At 37.7% G+C, this 16,657-nt stretch overlaps 1 protein-coding gene across 2 annotated transcripts in view; it reads right to left on the bottom strand.

Annotated features, from left to right (window-relative positions):
* Positions 1-15,849: 15,849 nt before the first annotated feature.
* The window catches only part of poc1a (POC1 centriolar protein A), a 29,255-nt gene continuing 28,447 nt past the window's right edge, over positions 15,850-16,657 (bottom strand). For both annotated transcript variants that reach the window (XM_028446962.1, XM_028446963.1), the window contains exon 11: positions 15,850-16,387. In XM_028446962.1, the coding sequence (XP_028302763.1) occupies positions 16,277-16,387 (111 nt within the window). In that variant the 3' untranslated portion in view covers positions 15,850-16,276. The remainder of the gene's footprint in view (positions 16,388-16,657) is intronic.

The raw sequence follows: 16,657 nt of genomic DNA, 5'->3' as shown, positions 1-16,657 counted from the left end.
TTGGCTGGATGGGTAAAACAATCTACAATCTGCATGTATCTTATTTGAGAATAGGATGATAAGATGACAAGAAATGTTATTTGATCAATTAGAAATTGATCAGTAAATGTTTCCAGCTAGTTGTCATTAAAGGTAGGGTAGGTAATTTCCTCCAGGTACACTTTTTAAGTTTTTGCTTGAAATTGTATTTATTAACCAATCACGTCTCCCTGTCTCCGCACTCGTTCTCGACCCCCGGCGTGCACTCGCCCACACTCAAAGCACGTCACCGTTGACAGAGTTAAAACAGAGTTAGCGTTGACACTGCAAGTTGAACGACTTCATAATTTTAAAGGTTGACTTCATGTGCATACTTGTCGAGTCGACATTGACTAGTCGATGATGTCACCAAGAGCCGAAGCCGAGCTGAGTGGGAGCCGAGTGCCGCTGTTGTGCCAAAATCTGTGACCCGAAAAAATCTGTGACCGCAGGTGGCAACAGTATCAACCCCTGTGGCTTCTCGGCGGACATTTACTCCCCCTTAAACATGTTTGTAATTCTTCTCCAGTCAGCATTTACTTCACCCACCGGAGCGTCATGTTTAAGGGGGAGTAAATAGCTCCTTAATAGCCACAAAGAAGTTTATGCAGTTGACGTAGCACTCTTCTTCTCTATCGCCGAGAAGCCGCAGCGCTCACAGATTTCACACATAATGAAAATAATTCAATGAAATCCTATTTTTTTCAAAAAGGAAAGCCTTGGAGAGTCCTTGGTTTGTTTAGCCTTGGGATATAACATTGTGTTTTTCTTTATTTATATATATATATATATATATATATATTACTGTTGCAGCTTCAACATGAACCTGTATACAATGTCACATTTGATGCTCAATGTTCGCACTCAGTGACACCATCATCAACAGTACTGTAAGTGTGAGTGCTGTCAAACACAGGTATCGATTGTTTTTTTTTTTTCTCAGCTGATGTTGGGTGTGATTGCATCGCTGTGTGTGATCGTCTCCCTGCAGCTGTGCAGCACAACCTGCTGCCCTGAACAAACCGTCACCACATCCCACCATCAACAGCCTAACAAGGCATCCACATCAACAGGTTGAAACAGAGGCGCAGGGAGCAAAAGAGGAGAGTTTGATTTCCGCACAGCTGCAGGGACGAGGGGAGGATTCACCAGCTGCAGACAATGGCTCTTTATCCCCCCCCCCCATTACTCTTACACACACACATTCACACACCACCAACATGCACACACACAGATAGTAATACAGACACACTTTAAAGAGTTGTTTGTGAGAGGAAATACACAACAAATGGTGAAAAATCTAGTTGTGTCAATCTTTGTGAAGTCACTTTGAAAAGATGAAATAAAGGAAGCAGGATTGTTGGTTTGTTGCCACTTTTGCTTTGTTATAATCAAGGTAGAAATCATTTTATTTTGTATTCAAAGGATTAACACACACACGGAGAGAAAGACAATCACAAATTCAAATGTTTTCTTCAGGGCCACTCGTATAGACTTAATCGAACCTGAAGTTTTGAACAGAAAAAAGGACAACAGACAAACTGAAACAACCATTTTCCAGCCAAGAGGGAACAGTACCACCTGCTACTACTAGCTGGGTTTCCAATACAGATTTTTGCTAAATAAAAGCGATATTTCTAAATGTCGACAAAGCACAATTGCGCTTTGAATGTGTTTACATAGAAGGTTGTTTGGACAGAAGCCTCGTAACTCCCATGAAATCTCATTGGGTGAGACTCCTTAAAACACTCTGCATTTCTTTGTTGTTTCACGTTTAATGTGGCAGTAATCATTTTAAATGATAATGCTAAGAAATACCCCGGTCTCCTCTTCCGTCTACACATACCGCACCATGTTTTCTCGGAAAGAAGCGATCATGGGACGTCACGTCATCTGACCACTAAGTCACGTTCTGTGACGTGTATTTGCGTGCATAGCGTTTTTGCGACACATTTCAATATTGAAACCTCTGAAATTCCTCCTCATGAAAGTGTAAAAACTTTTTACCAATATTTGAGTATTGATTTTTTTTCGAAATTTAAGTGTTTCCATTACTGGTTTTTATTGCGCTTTTTAGATTTTGTGCATTTCCGAGGGTAATGGAAACCCAGCTACTGATGGTACCGTACCATACACTGCAAACTAAATGAGTATATACTGTCTACTATATACTAAAAGTATGGTTAGGATGATTATTGTGTTGACCGTTTCCAATGAAGTATACTTCCAAGTTTTCCAAGATGCATTTCAAATCTACAACAACAAAAAACGTAGCACACTGAGGCTAAATATCTGTGTTGATTTGCCACTGTTGGAAACTCTGAAAGCATTTTAAGGGAGAAAGTGACCAAGTAGAATATCAACATGTGGTCATTTGAGAGACCCGCCGTTGTGCTGCTGACAAAACTTCCAGTTAACTTCAAAACAAGAGCCCTATTTACAAAAGCGTTAAAAAACTAATGGAAGACAAGAAGAGATGCTTTTGTTTTGAAAAGGTAATGAATTATTTTTAGCTTGAAGCAAGTCCCAGGACGATTTTACATTTCGCTCGCAATGCATCATATATATAGTATATATCTGGGTATTTCTTGCATACTCAATCTTTCCATACAATCTAATGAGAACGCACTACATACTCATTTTGACGTAAAACTTAGTATGAGTTGTAGTTAGGATGTAATTTCGAACATAGCCTTTGATTTCAAATCAAAGTTATTCGGCCTTATCTCAGTTTGGAATCACTGCTTAATCATGACGTTTTTTAAAGCAAGTTTCAAATCTTGCTTTTAAAAACTCTTATTTTGTGGGAGGAAATCAAACCTTTTCAGTCTAAAAACATGAATGTTAGCTTGAATAGTCCACTGACTCCAATTTCTATTGTATCTGTAGTGGCCATTTTATTGTTTTGTGGGTCTTAATTGAGTGTGTCACAGGCTGAATATAAGTGGGTTGTTGCTTGACGGGATGGAGCACAAATGGTTTCTGACCACAACACCCACAAACACTGATTGCTGGATGCTGTGTGAAGTGCGGATGTTTAAAGGTGAATTGTTTGCATATGGACACATTGGTTTCGACTCAACTGGTGAACAAATAAAAAGAAAATAAGTATACATCATGAAGTGGTACATCATTCACCTCCACTGACAGTTAAAAGGTGTACATGGTGGGTGCGTCAATCTCTCAGCCCTTTAATAGCCCATCAAGGCAGTCAAGTATGGGAATCGTAATTGATTTGTAATTGAACATGGATAACTGAAAACATAATTGTAATGGAAAACATGTAATTGATCCCAACCCTGGCTACCACAGTATTTAATAATATTGTATGATCGAGTACGGTTAATGCTAACCATGACACCAAAGTGTTGTTTTCAATGTAGTGAAATTAAAAGCAAAAAACACCTACAAAAAAAAATAAATAAATAAAATTAACAAAAGTTAAAATTAAGTGTATGTGGCCCCTGAGCGTGAGAAAGATGGGCTCTTCTTTTCTGTGTGATTCAGTTGGTTAAGTTTATCCCTAAATGCAAAAAAATGGATTTTTCTCTCCTTTGTCTAAACATATTTTCCACGTTGCTTTTTGTTTTTACTTTCAACAGTCTCCCCCTCTTGTTTTTAATAATAAAATTGGCTGCGCTGCCTCTTGGTGGGTCAGAGTTCACAGCATCTGCACATGTTTGCAGTTTTGGTCAGACACTCAGCCTCTGCACAAAGTATACGCACACACACAATCTGAACTAGTCAAGAATTCTCTCTGGGTTTCATGAATGACTCATAGCAGTCATTGCAAAAATAACGCCAGTCAAGGACGACGGCATTAATGTGTTCTTTCATTGGCTATAGGAAGAACACTTTAACCATCTTCGTGAATGTATTTTCACTTGATGTTATACAGTAGTTTTGAAATAAAATGTAAGAGATCAACTTGAGGATTGAACTTCTGCAAAAGAGAAGCATGAGATTCTTTTGGGAGCTTCGTAATAATTATCTGGCGAGAAGATCAGAAAAAAAAAGTTCGTTTTTTTTTTTTCTTTTTAACTTTACCCTCAGACCTGAAAAGCTTTTCTTATCATCTCAGTGTATTGGGTGATCTACTGCATATTCATTAGACATTTGAGAAAATGTTTGCAGGACAGATCAAACTGATCTGTTACCACTACACCGATAGTGTTATTCTTACAGCTTGTTTGGCCAACAGACATTTTAAACTCCATTTAAAGTCATAAAATAAACACTTGGAGAAAACTAAGGTCTGGATTTAAAAGTGTCTTCTCTTCAATCTGTAAAATGTCCTTTCAAACCTCCCTCCCACCAGTGCCATTATGGATAAAACAAAGACATTTTTGCTGTTAACATTACAACTCAGATGCGTTGCTAGGGAATGACCTTGGAATACCTGATGATTAAATAGTTATTTACAATCTCCAATTTCAAAGGGACAACTGGCTTGTGGTGGGCAATCTTTAATGGTGATGTGGGTTTTGGATCATCTGCTGATGGCCCTCCCCGTCTTTGTGAAACCAGGTGACTCACTAATAGGAAACATGAGCTGGGTTCAGGTCTGCTGTGCAACAGATTAGTTTAACCCTATACTGATAATATGATATAATAATGTAAAATATACACAGCAAAAATATATAGAGAAACTCGTTTTCAATCCTATTTCTAATAAAGCCTATACTCCACATCTAAAAAAGGTCACATATTACATTTTCTGCCATAATTTGCTTTGTTGGATCTTTATGAGTTTCTCTCAACACTGTACTTGAAAAAAAAAAATGACCACATTGGAGTATATATACATGAAGGCTCTTCAAATAGGCACTCTTCCTTTCTTCTGTCACAAGAAAGGAAGAGTGTCCACAAGACCTTCTCTTTCTTCTTTGTGTCGATATAAAATAGATTGGATTTGTATCTTACTTTGTCTATTTTAGTAGTTTTCTCTTGAGAAAAGTCTGATACGTATGTACAGTATATACTCTTTATGCTTCAAAGTTCATTTGAACATAAAGATGCTTCCGTGCTTCAAACGCAGGTCAACTCTGAATTAAAATTGTTTTCACGATATGTTTCTGGGGTCATTTGAGTAACAGTGACAATGTTAGAAAATAAATGAATAAAAAATGTAGAAAAATAAACATTAAAATAAAAAATAAAATACAAAAATAATACAAACATTTCTTTCATTCATTCACCTTGTATAATATTAGCATGTACTATGCCATACATGGGCAACTGGCAGCACAGGGGGCCACATACGGCCCACTGTCTAGTATTGTGCAGCCCCCAAAGTAAAAGGACAAAATGTTTGCAAAAACACACAAAATGACGGTAAAATACACAAAAAAAACTAAAATACACAAAATGACTGCAAAGAACATTTGAAAATCACAGAAAATGCACAAAAGGACAACAAACATTTACACAAGACAAATACAATGACACAAAAAATAAACAAAATTGCACCAAGAATACACTAAATGACATAGAAAAATACATTAAACACAAAAATGTACAAAATAACACAAAAAAAACCAAAAAAAAAAATGCTCAGATCAATCATTATTCTAAATACTGATATGAATGTTGATAATGTGGCTCTCGGATCAAACAACCCCATTTTTATGACTCCCCACTATGTACCAGTGACGTGCAGTTAGGGGAGGCAAGGTAGGCAGTGCCTCCCCAAGGGTGAATTGATTGAACACTTGCCAGCAGAAACATATTAAATTGTCATTGGTGGTCTCGATTTGCAACGTGCCTACGCAACCCTAGTGGTCATGGCCCGTCACTGCTATGTACACAGTTGGAGGGTCTACTAGTGCCTACCCCCAGTGACTAATACATTTAAGAAAGTGTCTATTTGTACCGTTGCCGTACGGACAACCCCTGGTGCTATTGGTACACGTACGTAGCGTTTTAGGGTCAGGGTTAGAGTTAGGTTTAGGGTTAGATTTATGTTCTAACCCAACATCGCAACAATTTTTAGGGTTAGCGTTAGGGTTAGGTTTAGGGTAAGGTTTAGTCTTAGTCACGCGACCTAAACTGGCCAATGACTGTCCTATCACGTGACCTAAACTGGCCAAATAGGAGCGCTGCGTATGGATAGAATGTAGGTATACTGATACGTTAACTGTATGGATAGCCATTGCCTACATTTAAAGGAGCCTTCGTTTTATGTACTATTATGCTTTGTTTTGTTTGTAATCTTTATTTTGTTTGCGTCAGAGACCAAACAAACTGGGTTCAGGTCTGTTGTGCAACAGATTAGTTTAACCCTATACTGATAATATGATATAATAATGTAAAATATACACAGCAAAAATATACAGAGAAACTCGTTTTCAATGCTACTTCTAATAAAGCCTATACTCCACATCTAAAAAAGGTCACATATTACATTTTCTGCCATAATTTGCTTTGTTGGATCTTTATGAGTTCCTCTCAACACTGTACTTGAAAAAAAAAATGACCACATTGGAGTATATATACATGAAGGCTCTTCAAATAGGCATTCTTCCTTTCTTCTGTCACAAGAAAGGAAGAGTGTCCACAAGACCATCTCTTTCTTCTTTGTGTCGATATAAAATAGATTGGATTTGTATCTTACTTTGTCTATTTTAGTAGTTTTCTCTTGAGAAAAGTCTGATACGTATGTACAGTATATACTCTTTATGCTTCAAAGTTACTAACCCCAAATGAGTATGAATCAGAGGAATAATGAAAGAATCAAGCCCTAAAATGAGTCACCTAACTGGTCCAAAGCAAACACGTGACTGCTCTCCTTTGGTTCCACACTGATTCTGCTCCCAGTTTAAAATCTTAATTCATAAATCACTATGACTCTGAGTGAACAACTAAATCAGTCTGAAGCCATTTCGCTTGTCATACTTTATCCAATCCAGCTGCAGAGCAAACCTACACAGGCACAGCAGTAAGACTACAGCGATGAGTCATCACGTTAACCTTGCCATCTATTGCTTAACTTACACAAAAAACACACACCCACACACACACACACCTTCAGCCTCACCTCATTATTTTACTGTAACCGCTCAGAGGCAGGGCCATAAGGACAGCTGGTCAAAGGTCTAATGGCACATTAAGTCATGTAGGGATTCATTTTCTTTGTAAATCATCCTGCCAATGAAAAACTGATATTAATAAATGAATAAAAAACGATCAAAGCTGTTTGATAACACCAACAAAAGATTTAGGTTAGACAACGTCAATGGGTGAAAAGTCAGGATTAAAAAAAAAAAAAAAAAAAAGATTAATTCAGTTTTCAGAATAAGAGCTTAAATAAAATGGAAGAATGATGTAAATTGTAAAAGAATTCAAAACAAAAAAAACCAAAAAAAAAAAAACCCACCTGAATCTTTATTATTAGAATCAAGAAACCACAGCGTTGCATAACTGAAATAACAAAAAGTCTTTTTTAGTCTGAACAACAGGTGGATATAAAACCTCTTCATGGAAACAATCTCTGGTTTCAATAGTAAAACATTCAAGGATATCAAACAGTTTTTAAATAAAGAGAACAATGAGATTTTTATGGAACAGCTTGTAGACATCTGTGTGTTTTTAAGTTGGAAATTAAACACACTTTTAAAAAACAAGTTTATGTGTAAATCAGTATAATCAACATCTATATATATATAAAAAACAAAACAACTGGAACCCTGTTTACTTTTACACTATGGTTGGAATGGATATGTTACTTACCTGGAAACATGGCAACAGAAAACATTATGGCCAACTACAACATAATGAAGATTGGCTTTTAGAGGGATGCCTTTGATGATGTTGCCCCTGGAAACCTTTGGTTTTGCCATCTACTGTATGTGGATGTTACTTTAACCTGTGCTACTTAACCAAGCATTAGGGCAGTCAGTGAACACACCCTTGCTAGGAAATATTATTACACAACGGCAATGGACTCTGTGACACAAAGCAATGTTTTAAGAAACACTACAACATTGAGATGTAGTACTGGTTTAGTAGTATGTATTTTGGTGTACTGTGTATTAATTGAGGCCTGTTGTATGTGTGCTGTATTTACATTCTAGCTTGTTGATTATAAAAGCCCACCTAGAGACAAGTCTCCGTTATGAGCAATAGCTACAGTATATACACTCTTTGGTACAATACGTCAGTTACGTTCACTTCACTGCATTGGAGCTTTGTACGATTGTAGCATTTTCACATTGACACATTTTAGTGGGCAGTAGAAGGCAAAAGTGGTATTCTAGAATACAATGAGTGACCACGTAAAATGGTGACATACAATAGTGACCAGCAGGTAGAAGGGATAATAATAGGTGGAAGATTCAGACATAGTCTTTAATTCATGGTTACACTTTTAATAGTGGTTAATTTAAAAGTTAAATTACATGAACTACTGTAGAAGGAATGTCAAAGAATATTTTAGAAGCCCTATAGTTGAGCTGCTTGTCATATATAATTAACTGAATGTAATATTATTTTAAACAACCATCTCTTTTAACTGTATTGTATATGTTACAAGCAGTGATAGTGTTAGGTTAGCAGTTTACAGATATCCTCTGCTGTTTTTTTAAAAAAGTGTATGGCAACCTATTCGTACGGTTGCTATTGGTATGGTTACCGAAGTACACGTACGTAGCATCTTAGGTTTAGGGTTAAGTTATAACCCAATATTGCAACAATTTTTAGGGTTAGGTTTAGGGTAAGTTCTGGTCTTAGTCATGTGATCTAAACTGGCCAAATAGGGACGCTGCGTACTGATAGAATGTCGGTACAGTGTATTGATATGGCAACCGTACGGATAGCCACTGCCTTTAAAAAAAAAAAAAAAAAAAAAAAAGCTAAAGAGGTAAATTTGTCTGAACCAAATGTGACGTTTTAAAAAAAAAAAACCACACCTGGAATTCTCAGTGTTCTCCCATCTAACTAACCAGGCCCAGACCTGCTTAGCTTCTGAGATCTAACGGATCTTGCAATGACAGGCTGGTATGGTCAAGACCAAGTAACATAAAAAAAATTCACACACGTTTTTTAAACGTGGTTTGTTGCTAAATGTTGCTGTTTATTTCAGCATGCACAATTTAACAATCGCCCCATACTGTGTTGGTGACTTTACTACATAAAGTCAAGCCTGAACCTTCAACCTTTTAACTCAAAGGAACTGCTTGCTGCTTACCACAAGTTCACTACCAGATAGTGGAAGAAATTAAAGTAATGAATTAAACTGAACAAAACTCTTAATGGGACTGTTTATTGAAGAAAAATAGTTTTAAAAGGGTTAAGCATGACCTCTTAGTGTCAATGACACAAACATGATGAACAACTTCATGCTAGCAAATGTTTTGCTCATATACTTTGGGATTGGTTCGTTCCTTTTATGACACAATTGCACATAAGTGCAAACGTGGTTCATTAAGCTAGTTTAGTGACTCGTGAGCCAGTCCTATTGGTCCTAATAAACGTCTGTTTAATGAGCTTTTGAAAAACACACTGCAATATTCTGGAAGATTGTGGAACATTTTCTCAGTGTAGTTAAAGAGGGTTATAACCAAGGCTTATGAGTTGGTTGTTCTTTAATCAAAAGATTGGTGTATGATTCCCTGCTATGGCTTTGGCGCCTAGCGCGGCAGCTTGGCCACAACTGGTGTGTGAATGGGAGAATATAAATTGCAATGGAACCACTCAAGTGCTGTAAAAGTGCTTTCTAAGCAGGTTCAATTACTATTAACCTCAATCAAAATCAGTATGAATTACGCTCACTACATTTGTACCCTTCAATTAGAAACAGGAAACATTATATTAAAAGGTGTCCTACAGCAAGAACAGGATTGTTATCCTCAGTGAGAAAGAGACAGAGGTGAAAGTAAAGGACTACTTTCACCTCTGAAAGTACTCCCGTTACTGTAATTGAGCTTCTTTCATGGGTACTTGTACTTTTTTGAGTAATATATATCTAAATCAGTCATGTTACTTGTACATTTAAAAAAAAAAAAATTAAGTAATTCATTCCATTTCTACACCCAACCGTTAAAATGATCCACTGACACCATGAAACAAAAAAAATTGAAACGACCAGACAACAATCGAATGCATCTCATCAAAGCCGACCAACCAGATTAAACGTAATGCACGATGCCATAACAGCATTGAACGCTGGTTATTTTCTCAGTTTTAGAGTTCATAAATGTAGCTATACTTAGCCTAATTGGTGTTATTTTATTTAAATAAAAAATAATTGTACATTTTGACAAACCTTTTATTTTATACAGATGTCTTTGTGGAAAATATGTACATTAAGTTCCAATTGCACAAGATTTGGTGTCTTTCTTTTTAAGTTTATGCATGAGATGTTTACTGTATGCAAGGGAACCGTGGCAAGATTTATTACCAATAATAAACGTGGGGATCGAAAGTAACTAGTGACTTTGGCTTTGAGCACTATATAATTGAGCTACTTTTTACTTGTACTTAAGTATTTTATGTATGACTTACTTGTACTTGAGTACAATTTTAATCAAGTAACAATACTTCTACTTAGGATATATCAGTACTCTTAGTTTAATAAAATAAGAATAAATGTTGTCTTCTTTTGACATGAATGTTTCATTCACTGCTTTTGGGATCTGATGGAAAAACTTTGGAGCAGAACGCAAAGCGTGGGCTCGTCTGGGAGTACGCCAAACCTCAGCTTCTGCCTTCACGCGGCTCAGTTCAGTCTCAGAGCAGGAAAAAGTGGGAGGCAGAGGGGGGAGGGAAAGGTGTAGCAGGAAATGAGGCACAGGGGACTAAGCCAAAATCCAAGCGTGGTCAGAGAAGACATGACGGGACTAACCCGTACCGCTGTTTCTGTAAAACTTCTACACCTGTACCAACTTGACTGTTGTTTCTCTTAACACGTCATTATTGTAACGGGGCCATGTTGGGCCATGGGGAGAGCAAATAGGAAGACCCTGATGGTTTTAGTGCCACATATCACATAAAAAAGGTAATGATTGCCAAATAAATAAATAAATAAAATGTACTATTCTGACATGTGGTGTGTGTTTGACAGATCTTCAAACACACATACACCTCTCCATGCCTGACTACATCATGCTTCTCTAGGGCAGTGATTCCCAACCAGGGGTACGTGTACCCCTAAGGGTACTTGAACGCATTGCAGGGGGTACTTGGAAACATTGATTAATCTATTTCCATCATGCTGAGTCATTGTTAAGCCTATTTCAGACACTGTACATGTTCATCCAACATCTTTTCCACCCGTTGACAATAAACGGCATTAATGGAATAAACAATATTGTTGCCTTAATATCCTACTAAATTGTTACTAACGTGTTATGCACATTACTAAAAATTGAGGTAAATATAATCTCTGATATACAATATTGTAATGCACAAAAGTGATATTTAGTATTTAACGTACAGGTTGACATTTTCAAGCAGTAGGAGATTTCAGAGGCCAACGTGTAAACAAAAAAAGAAAGATTACTAAATTGGAGCGACGAAGGGATTCTCCTAATCTGAGCAGAGGCCTCGGGGGTACATGAGACAGAAAAGATTTGGAAACAGTGCTCCAGGGGAACTCATTCAGCACAGAACAAACCAGAATTTGTACACATTTTGTCTCAGTATCAAATTCTCATCTAGGAGTTGATCTAAACCAGAACTTTACATTCTCCAGCCCTCTGTTGCTGCATTTTCTCTGTAAAAACAAATCCCCCATCGTTTTAATTGAGGAAAGCCATTTCAAGTCATAGTTTTCCACCAACATAAAGAACGTAAAGCAACTCTGAACATGAGAAGCGGATATAGAGGATGAAACTCAATATAATCACTCAAATAATATTTCTGTTGAATTACTTGTATGATTCACCTTACATCCTCTGCGGTTTAATGTTACTTTGACAGCAAATTAAAGGAAACGTGAGGTCCAATTTCATCTGATATTCATGTGTCAGATGGATTCTCTGGACCACTTCTTTTCAGGTGCAGCCAGGAGTTTTCACTTTACGAGTTTGTGACATTTTTCCTTTGCTGCTCTGTTTCAGAGTGTCTCGTCGGGCTTAATAAAACATACGGCTCACCTGACTTCACAGTGACTCACTGGAAATGTGTGTACATCATATGAGTTGGTTTCCAATGTGTAGGCTTTTTTTCTGTTAGTTTAGTCTGAACCTTGTCCAGTTGGTCTCCTCAGACCTCCACTCACTCATTTCCCAGAAACCAGACTTCCAAGTTGCTGACATCTCGTCAGGCGGTGATCACCATAATGATGAAATCACTATTTCTGAGTGAAAGACGAGTTAAAGACGAAAAAATCTATTTAATGATGTAAAACTGATGTGAGGAGATACCCCAGCAGGCAGCTGGTGTATCTCAACAATAAAGAAAGTCTCACAACTGTTGGTATTTTGATATCATAAAACTGTCAGAATGGAAAATAAGCTCATGTTTAAGGAAACAGAGCAGTAGAGAGCGGAGACCTGGCATATTGAACTGGTAAAACACTGAAACACACACACACAGAACCACACAAAGGCAAACAGCCACAACAACCACAGCACTCGGGCAAAAATATATCCAGATGTTCTCCTCATTGGATTCCCAACCCCCCACCTACATGCACACACGCTCGTGGCCACACATGGGCTACATTTTACAGCAGAGCCTGCTGAACAACTTTTGTTCTTCCCCCTCTCCAATTTTAGAGAGCGCGCGCACACACACAGACACACGAGTGCTATACAAGCTATACATGTAGGGACCGTCTTTGACATATTGCATTCCTGATAGTTCTACCATCACAACAAACAGAGTGTGTTGTTAAAAGGCTGCATAGCGCGAGTACACTTAATCTGAAACAAGAAGCTTGACTCACATGTTGTGAGAGCTCATGTGAGGACTTTTGGTGTTCTTAAAATTACACACAATGGCGCAAGACGAGAAGTTTGGCTCGTAGTTTGTGATGTCATTTAATAGGAATGTACAGCTCCCCTTGAAGGTTGTGGAGAAGGTTACATGGAACGCAGGAGATAAAATGGGACAGAACTAAAGGTTTTTTTGATAATCAAATTGCTCAACTGCCACAAAAACAATTTAGTGCTAGAAAGTAGCTAATTATTTCTATAATAAACCAGTTGACCATCAGATTAACAGTAAATACAAAGCCTCCCAAAATTAAACTCTTGAACGTCTTGTGTTCAAACAAGGACGGCACAGTAGTGGTAAAGAAAGGAAAGTAAAGTAAATCCCAAAAGTCAGAATGAAAGGAAGACCTTACTTAGGTCGGTTTACCTAATGTATTGTAAAGACCTGTTAAAAGCAAGCTAATCTAGACGAAATCATCAGCCACACAGGTACAAAAATACACACATGTAAACCATAGACTAACAGACATTTGACTTTTATACTGAACAGAGAAACTGGAACTCTGACTCAAACTATGACTAATGATGTGAGTTCTGAATTTTTGGGTACACACAAACATCAGCGACCCCCAAATCCATTACTAGTACTCCTGGCTGAACGTCTGATTGAGGCCCACCGTAAAGGGAGCTGCTTTCTCTGGCTGGACTTGGTGTGTGTGTGTGTGTGTGTGCGAGCGCGTGCGTGTCTCCTGAGGTTCCAGACAGGAAGGAAGAGAGTGGGCCCAGCAGCCCAGCTCCAGAATTCCGGTTTTGTTTTTCTTCTTTTTCCATCAGTGCGGAGTCTTGATCATGGTCTTAAAGAAACAGACCTGAATATCTTTCCCGTAACTGCAACAGAAACCTCCACAATAGGACGTATTAGTCACACAACTGTTGTGAAAAAAAAATAATACAATATATTATACAATAACAATAAATGGTTCTGGCTTGACTGAAGATGTTTCTTGGGAATTTCCAACATGTGTGGAATAGCAGCCTCTGACTCATAATCGTTGAAGTTTCTCAGCTTTAGCTGTTATGTTACATAAACTACTTCGTGATGAAACATTAAAAAAATTGAGCACAAACAAACAGTTCTCTGCCACCCTCAAGCATTTGTAATAAATAACCACTTTAAAAAAACTGGCAAAGGGCTGGAAATTAGCTGCTTTGTGTGAGCAGCAGATGACACAGCTAATGATTTTAACATCTCCACAAAGGACCATGAGTAGAAAAAAGTTGCGCCTTCTCTGTTAACTGTCCAAGCTTAGCAGAAAACACTAAAACAGGGTCACAAATGGCCTCTTAAAACTGACCCGTCGTCACAGACTTGACAACATTTAAGAAAACAAAAGGCACTCACGAGCAGTGCTCATTAAAAGTGTACAATTTGTAAAGTCATTGACTTAGAGCGACAATAATTCATTAATACCGCTACATTAGGACCAGCCGCCCACCTTTGTGTAATTCCACTCTCCTTACAGTGCTGAACTACCAGGCGCGCCATTGGACATCATTGTATTTTAATGCAATGTACAATATTAACCAAAATAAATAAAATTGTTCATTCATAACTGTGGGACTTTGGAGCCAGGATTGGTCGGGTTGTTAACGTGCAGTAATGCAGGTTTATTTTCAGTCTGTTCAAAGTTTTGCCTGAATTCACATTTGTCTAAGTTTGAACAATGGAACGATTAATCCTTAATCAAACTGAAATCGACAAAATTTTAAGACTGTTTTCAACCACTAAAAGTATTCTTTGTATACTTTTACTTTGGGGCATAGCGCACTACAGCAGTCAAATAACCCCACTCGTTTTTGTTCTGCAATCCTTTGCTTAGCTGGAGGTACAATTCTTCATGTCACGTGACATAATGACGAGATCGCTGGCATTCACAACATCTGTCAGTGGTCATAATGTATAATATACCACTTTGTGTTTATGTTACAGTGGTGTATTAGTTAGCATCCCTGGGTCGGTCATCTCGAACACGTGTCAAACTCATGGTCTGGGGCCCAAATCCGGCCCTTTGGAGCATCCAGTTCAAAATATGACTCATTGTGTAAATAAAACACAACAATATTTGTAGTTTTCCCAGTGCTTATATCACATGATTGCAGTCTTTTTAAATGTTGTACTTTTTAAAAATCTAAAAGATTCTCACAAAACCCTACAACTTTCTTCAAATTATTACATAAAATGTCCTCTAATTAAGTAAAAATTGGTCAAAAAATCCTGTTGGGACTGATATATATCACTTATTGCTTGGATATTGTTGGTTTCTTTCATACTTTGTATTCTATGTATAAGTAGAAGTGCAAACTAGGGCACAATAATGATGAATTTACTCGTTTTCCCGCATAAAATCTGTGGCCCCTGAGCTGAAATTAGTTTGACACCCCTGATCTAGAACTATTCCATGTTGGGGTTTGCACTGTGTTTTCGTTTCAACATGGGTTTAGTTTTGGACACACGTCTTTCTCTCGTCTAAAAACATGCATGTCGAGTTGATTAGAGTTTCTAAACTTGCCCGTATGAGTGAATGGGAATATGAATTGGTGTCGGTCTCTGTATGATGGAGGTGTAACCAATTGGTGTCCCATTCAGACTCCAACAGCCTTCTGGAACTCTGAAACACCAGGTACAGAAGACAAAAGAATGAAAACGTATCCATGACAAGAGAATAAATATACTAATAATCAATTTTCTTGAAACGTTTAATGTAAAAAAACAACTTATGATCAAGTTTTGACTGAATTGGGAAAAATCACAATCACATTTAGAACGAGTGAAGATGTTGTGTTTAACGTATGAACACATTTAACGTCATGAAATGTGAACGCAATTTAAGTGCGATTGGTAACAGGAACAACAGTGTAGAAAGAATGCTCTGATTTCACAAAATGACAAAGTTTACACCAAACCAGGTTTTCATATTTTTTGATGTCATTCGGTGGGAGTACGACTGAAGTGGAAAAGCACAGAAGTCCCTTCATACGCCCACACACACACACACACACACACACATGCACAGTTGCTAGAAGCAGCAGGTCCTTTGTCAGCAGAAATGGGGACTGCGCTCTCAGCACTGCTGTGGAAGAACTTCTCTAATATTCAGTTCCTTCTTCTTTTTTTTTTTCTACTTCACATCTCTTTGCATAACCACCACACGGTGGTTACATCAGCAATAAGGTCCAGTTTTTTATCAGAGTTCCATTTCTAAAAATATTATAAAGCCGTTACGCAAAAAGTCACTTTTTTGATGCAACAGCAAAAATGACTTTTTGCCGACGTCGTTGCTTGAACCAATGTCCTTCGATCTCTCTGACACAGCCATTCATTCCTATGCCTCCTCTCTTCTCTGGAGATGGAGACCGATTTCCAACTGATTCTCCAAACATTCTTTGAGCTTGTCCTCCGTAAGTGTCAGCCGCTGCTCCAAGATTGAAACCGTCTGCATCAGAGGGATGAAGGAGGAGAGAAAACATTATCAAAACTACATTTTTCATGTTTTCAGCCAGTTCTATTTCTTATTCAAACATATAAGATAGTCATTCAAAGGCTACCCGCATTCAATTTTAACTGCAAGCTCTATCAAAATATCATATATAATGCTAGAGGTTAGGTTGGATACATTTCTTTAAAAGTCCTTATAATGCAGCCAGGAGGAGCAAAAAACAGATCGACCAGTAAATACATTGGTCGCCATTTTGCTCACCTCAGA

Source organism: Gouania willdenowi, chromosome 5 (genome assembly GCF_900634775.1).
Source record: "Gouania willdenowi chromosome 5, fGouWil2.1, whole genome shotgun sequence".
Classification (NCBI taxonomy): domain Eukaryota; kingdom Metazoa; phylum Chordata; class Actinopteri; order Blenniiformes; family Gobiesocidae; genus Gouania; species Gouania willdenowi.
The sequence above is the reverse complement of the archived record's forward strand: the minus strand, read 5'-3'. Positions and strand labels throughout refer to the sequence as shown.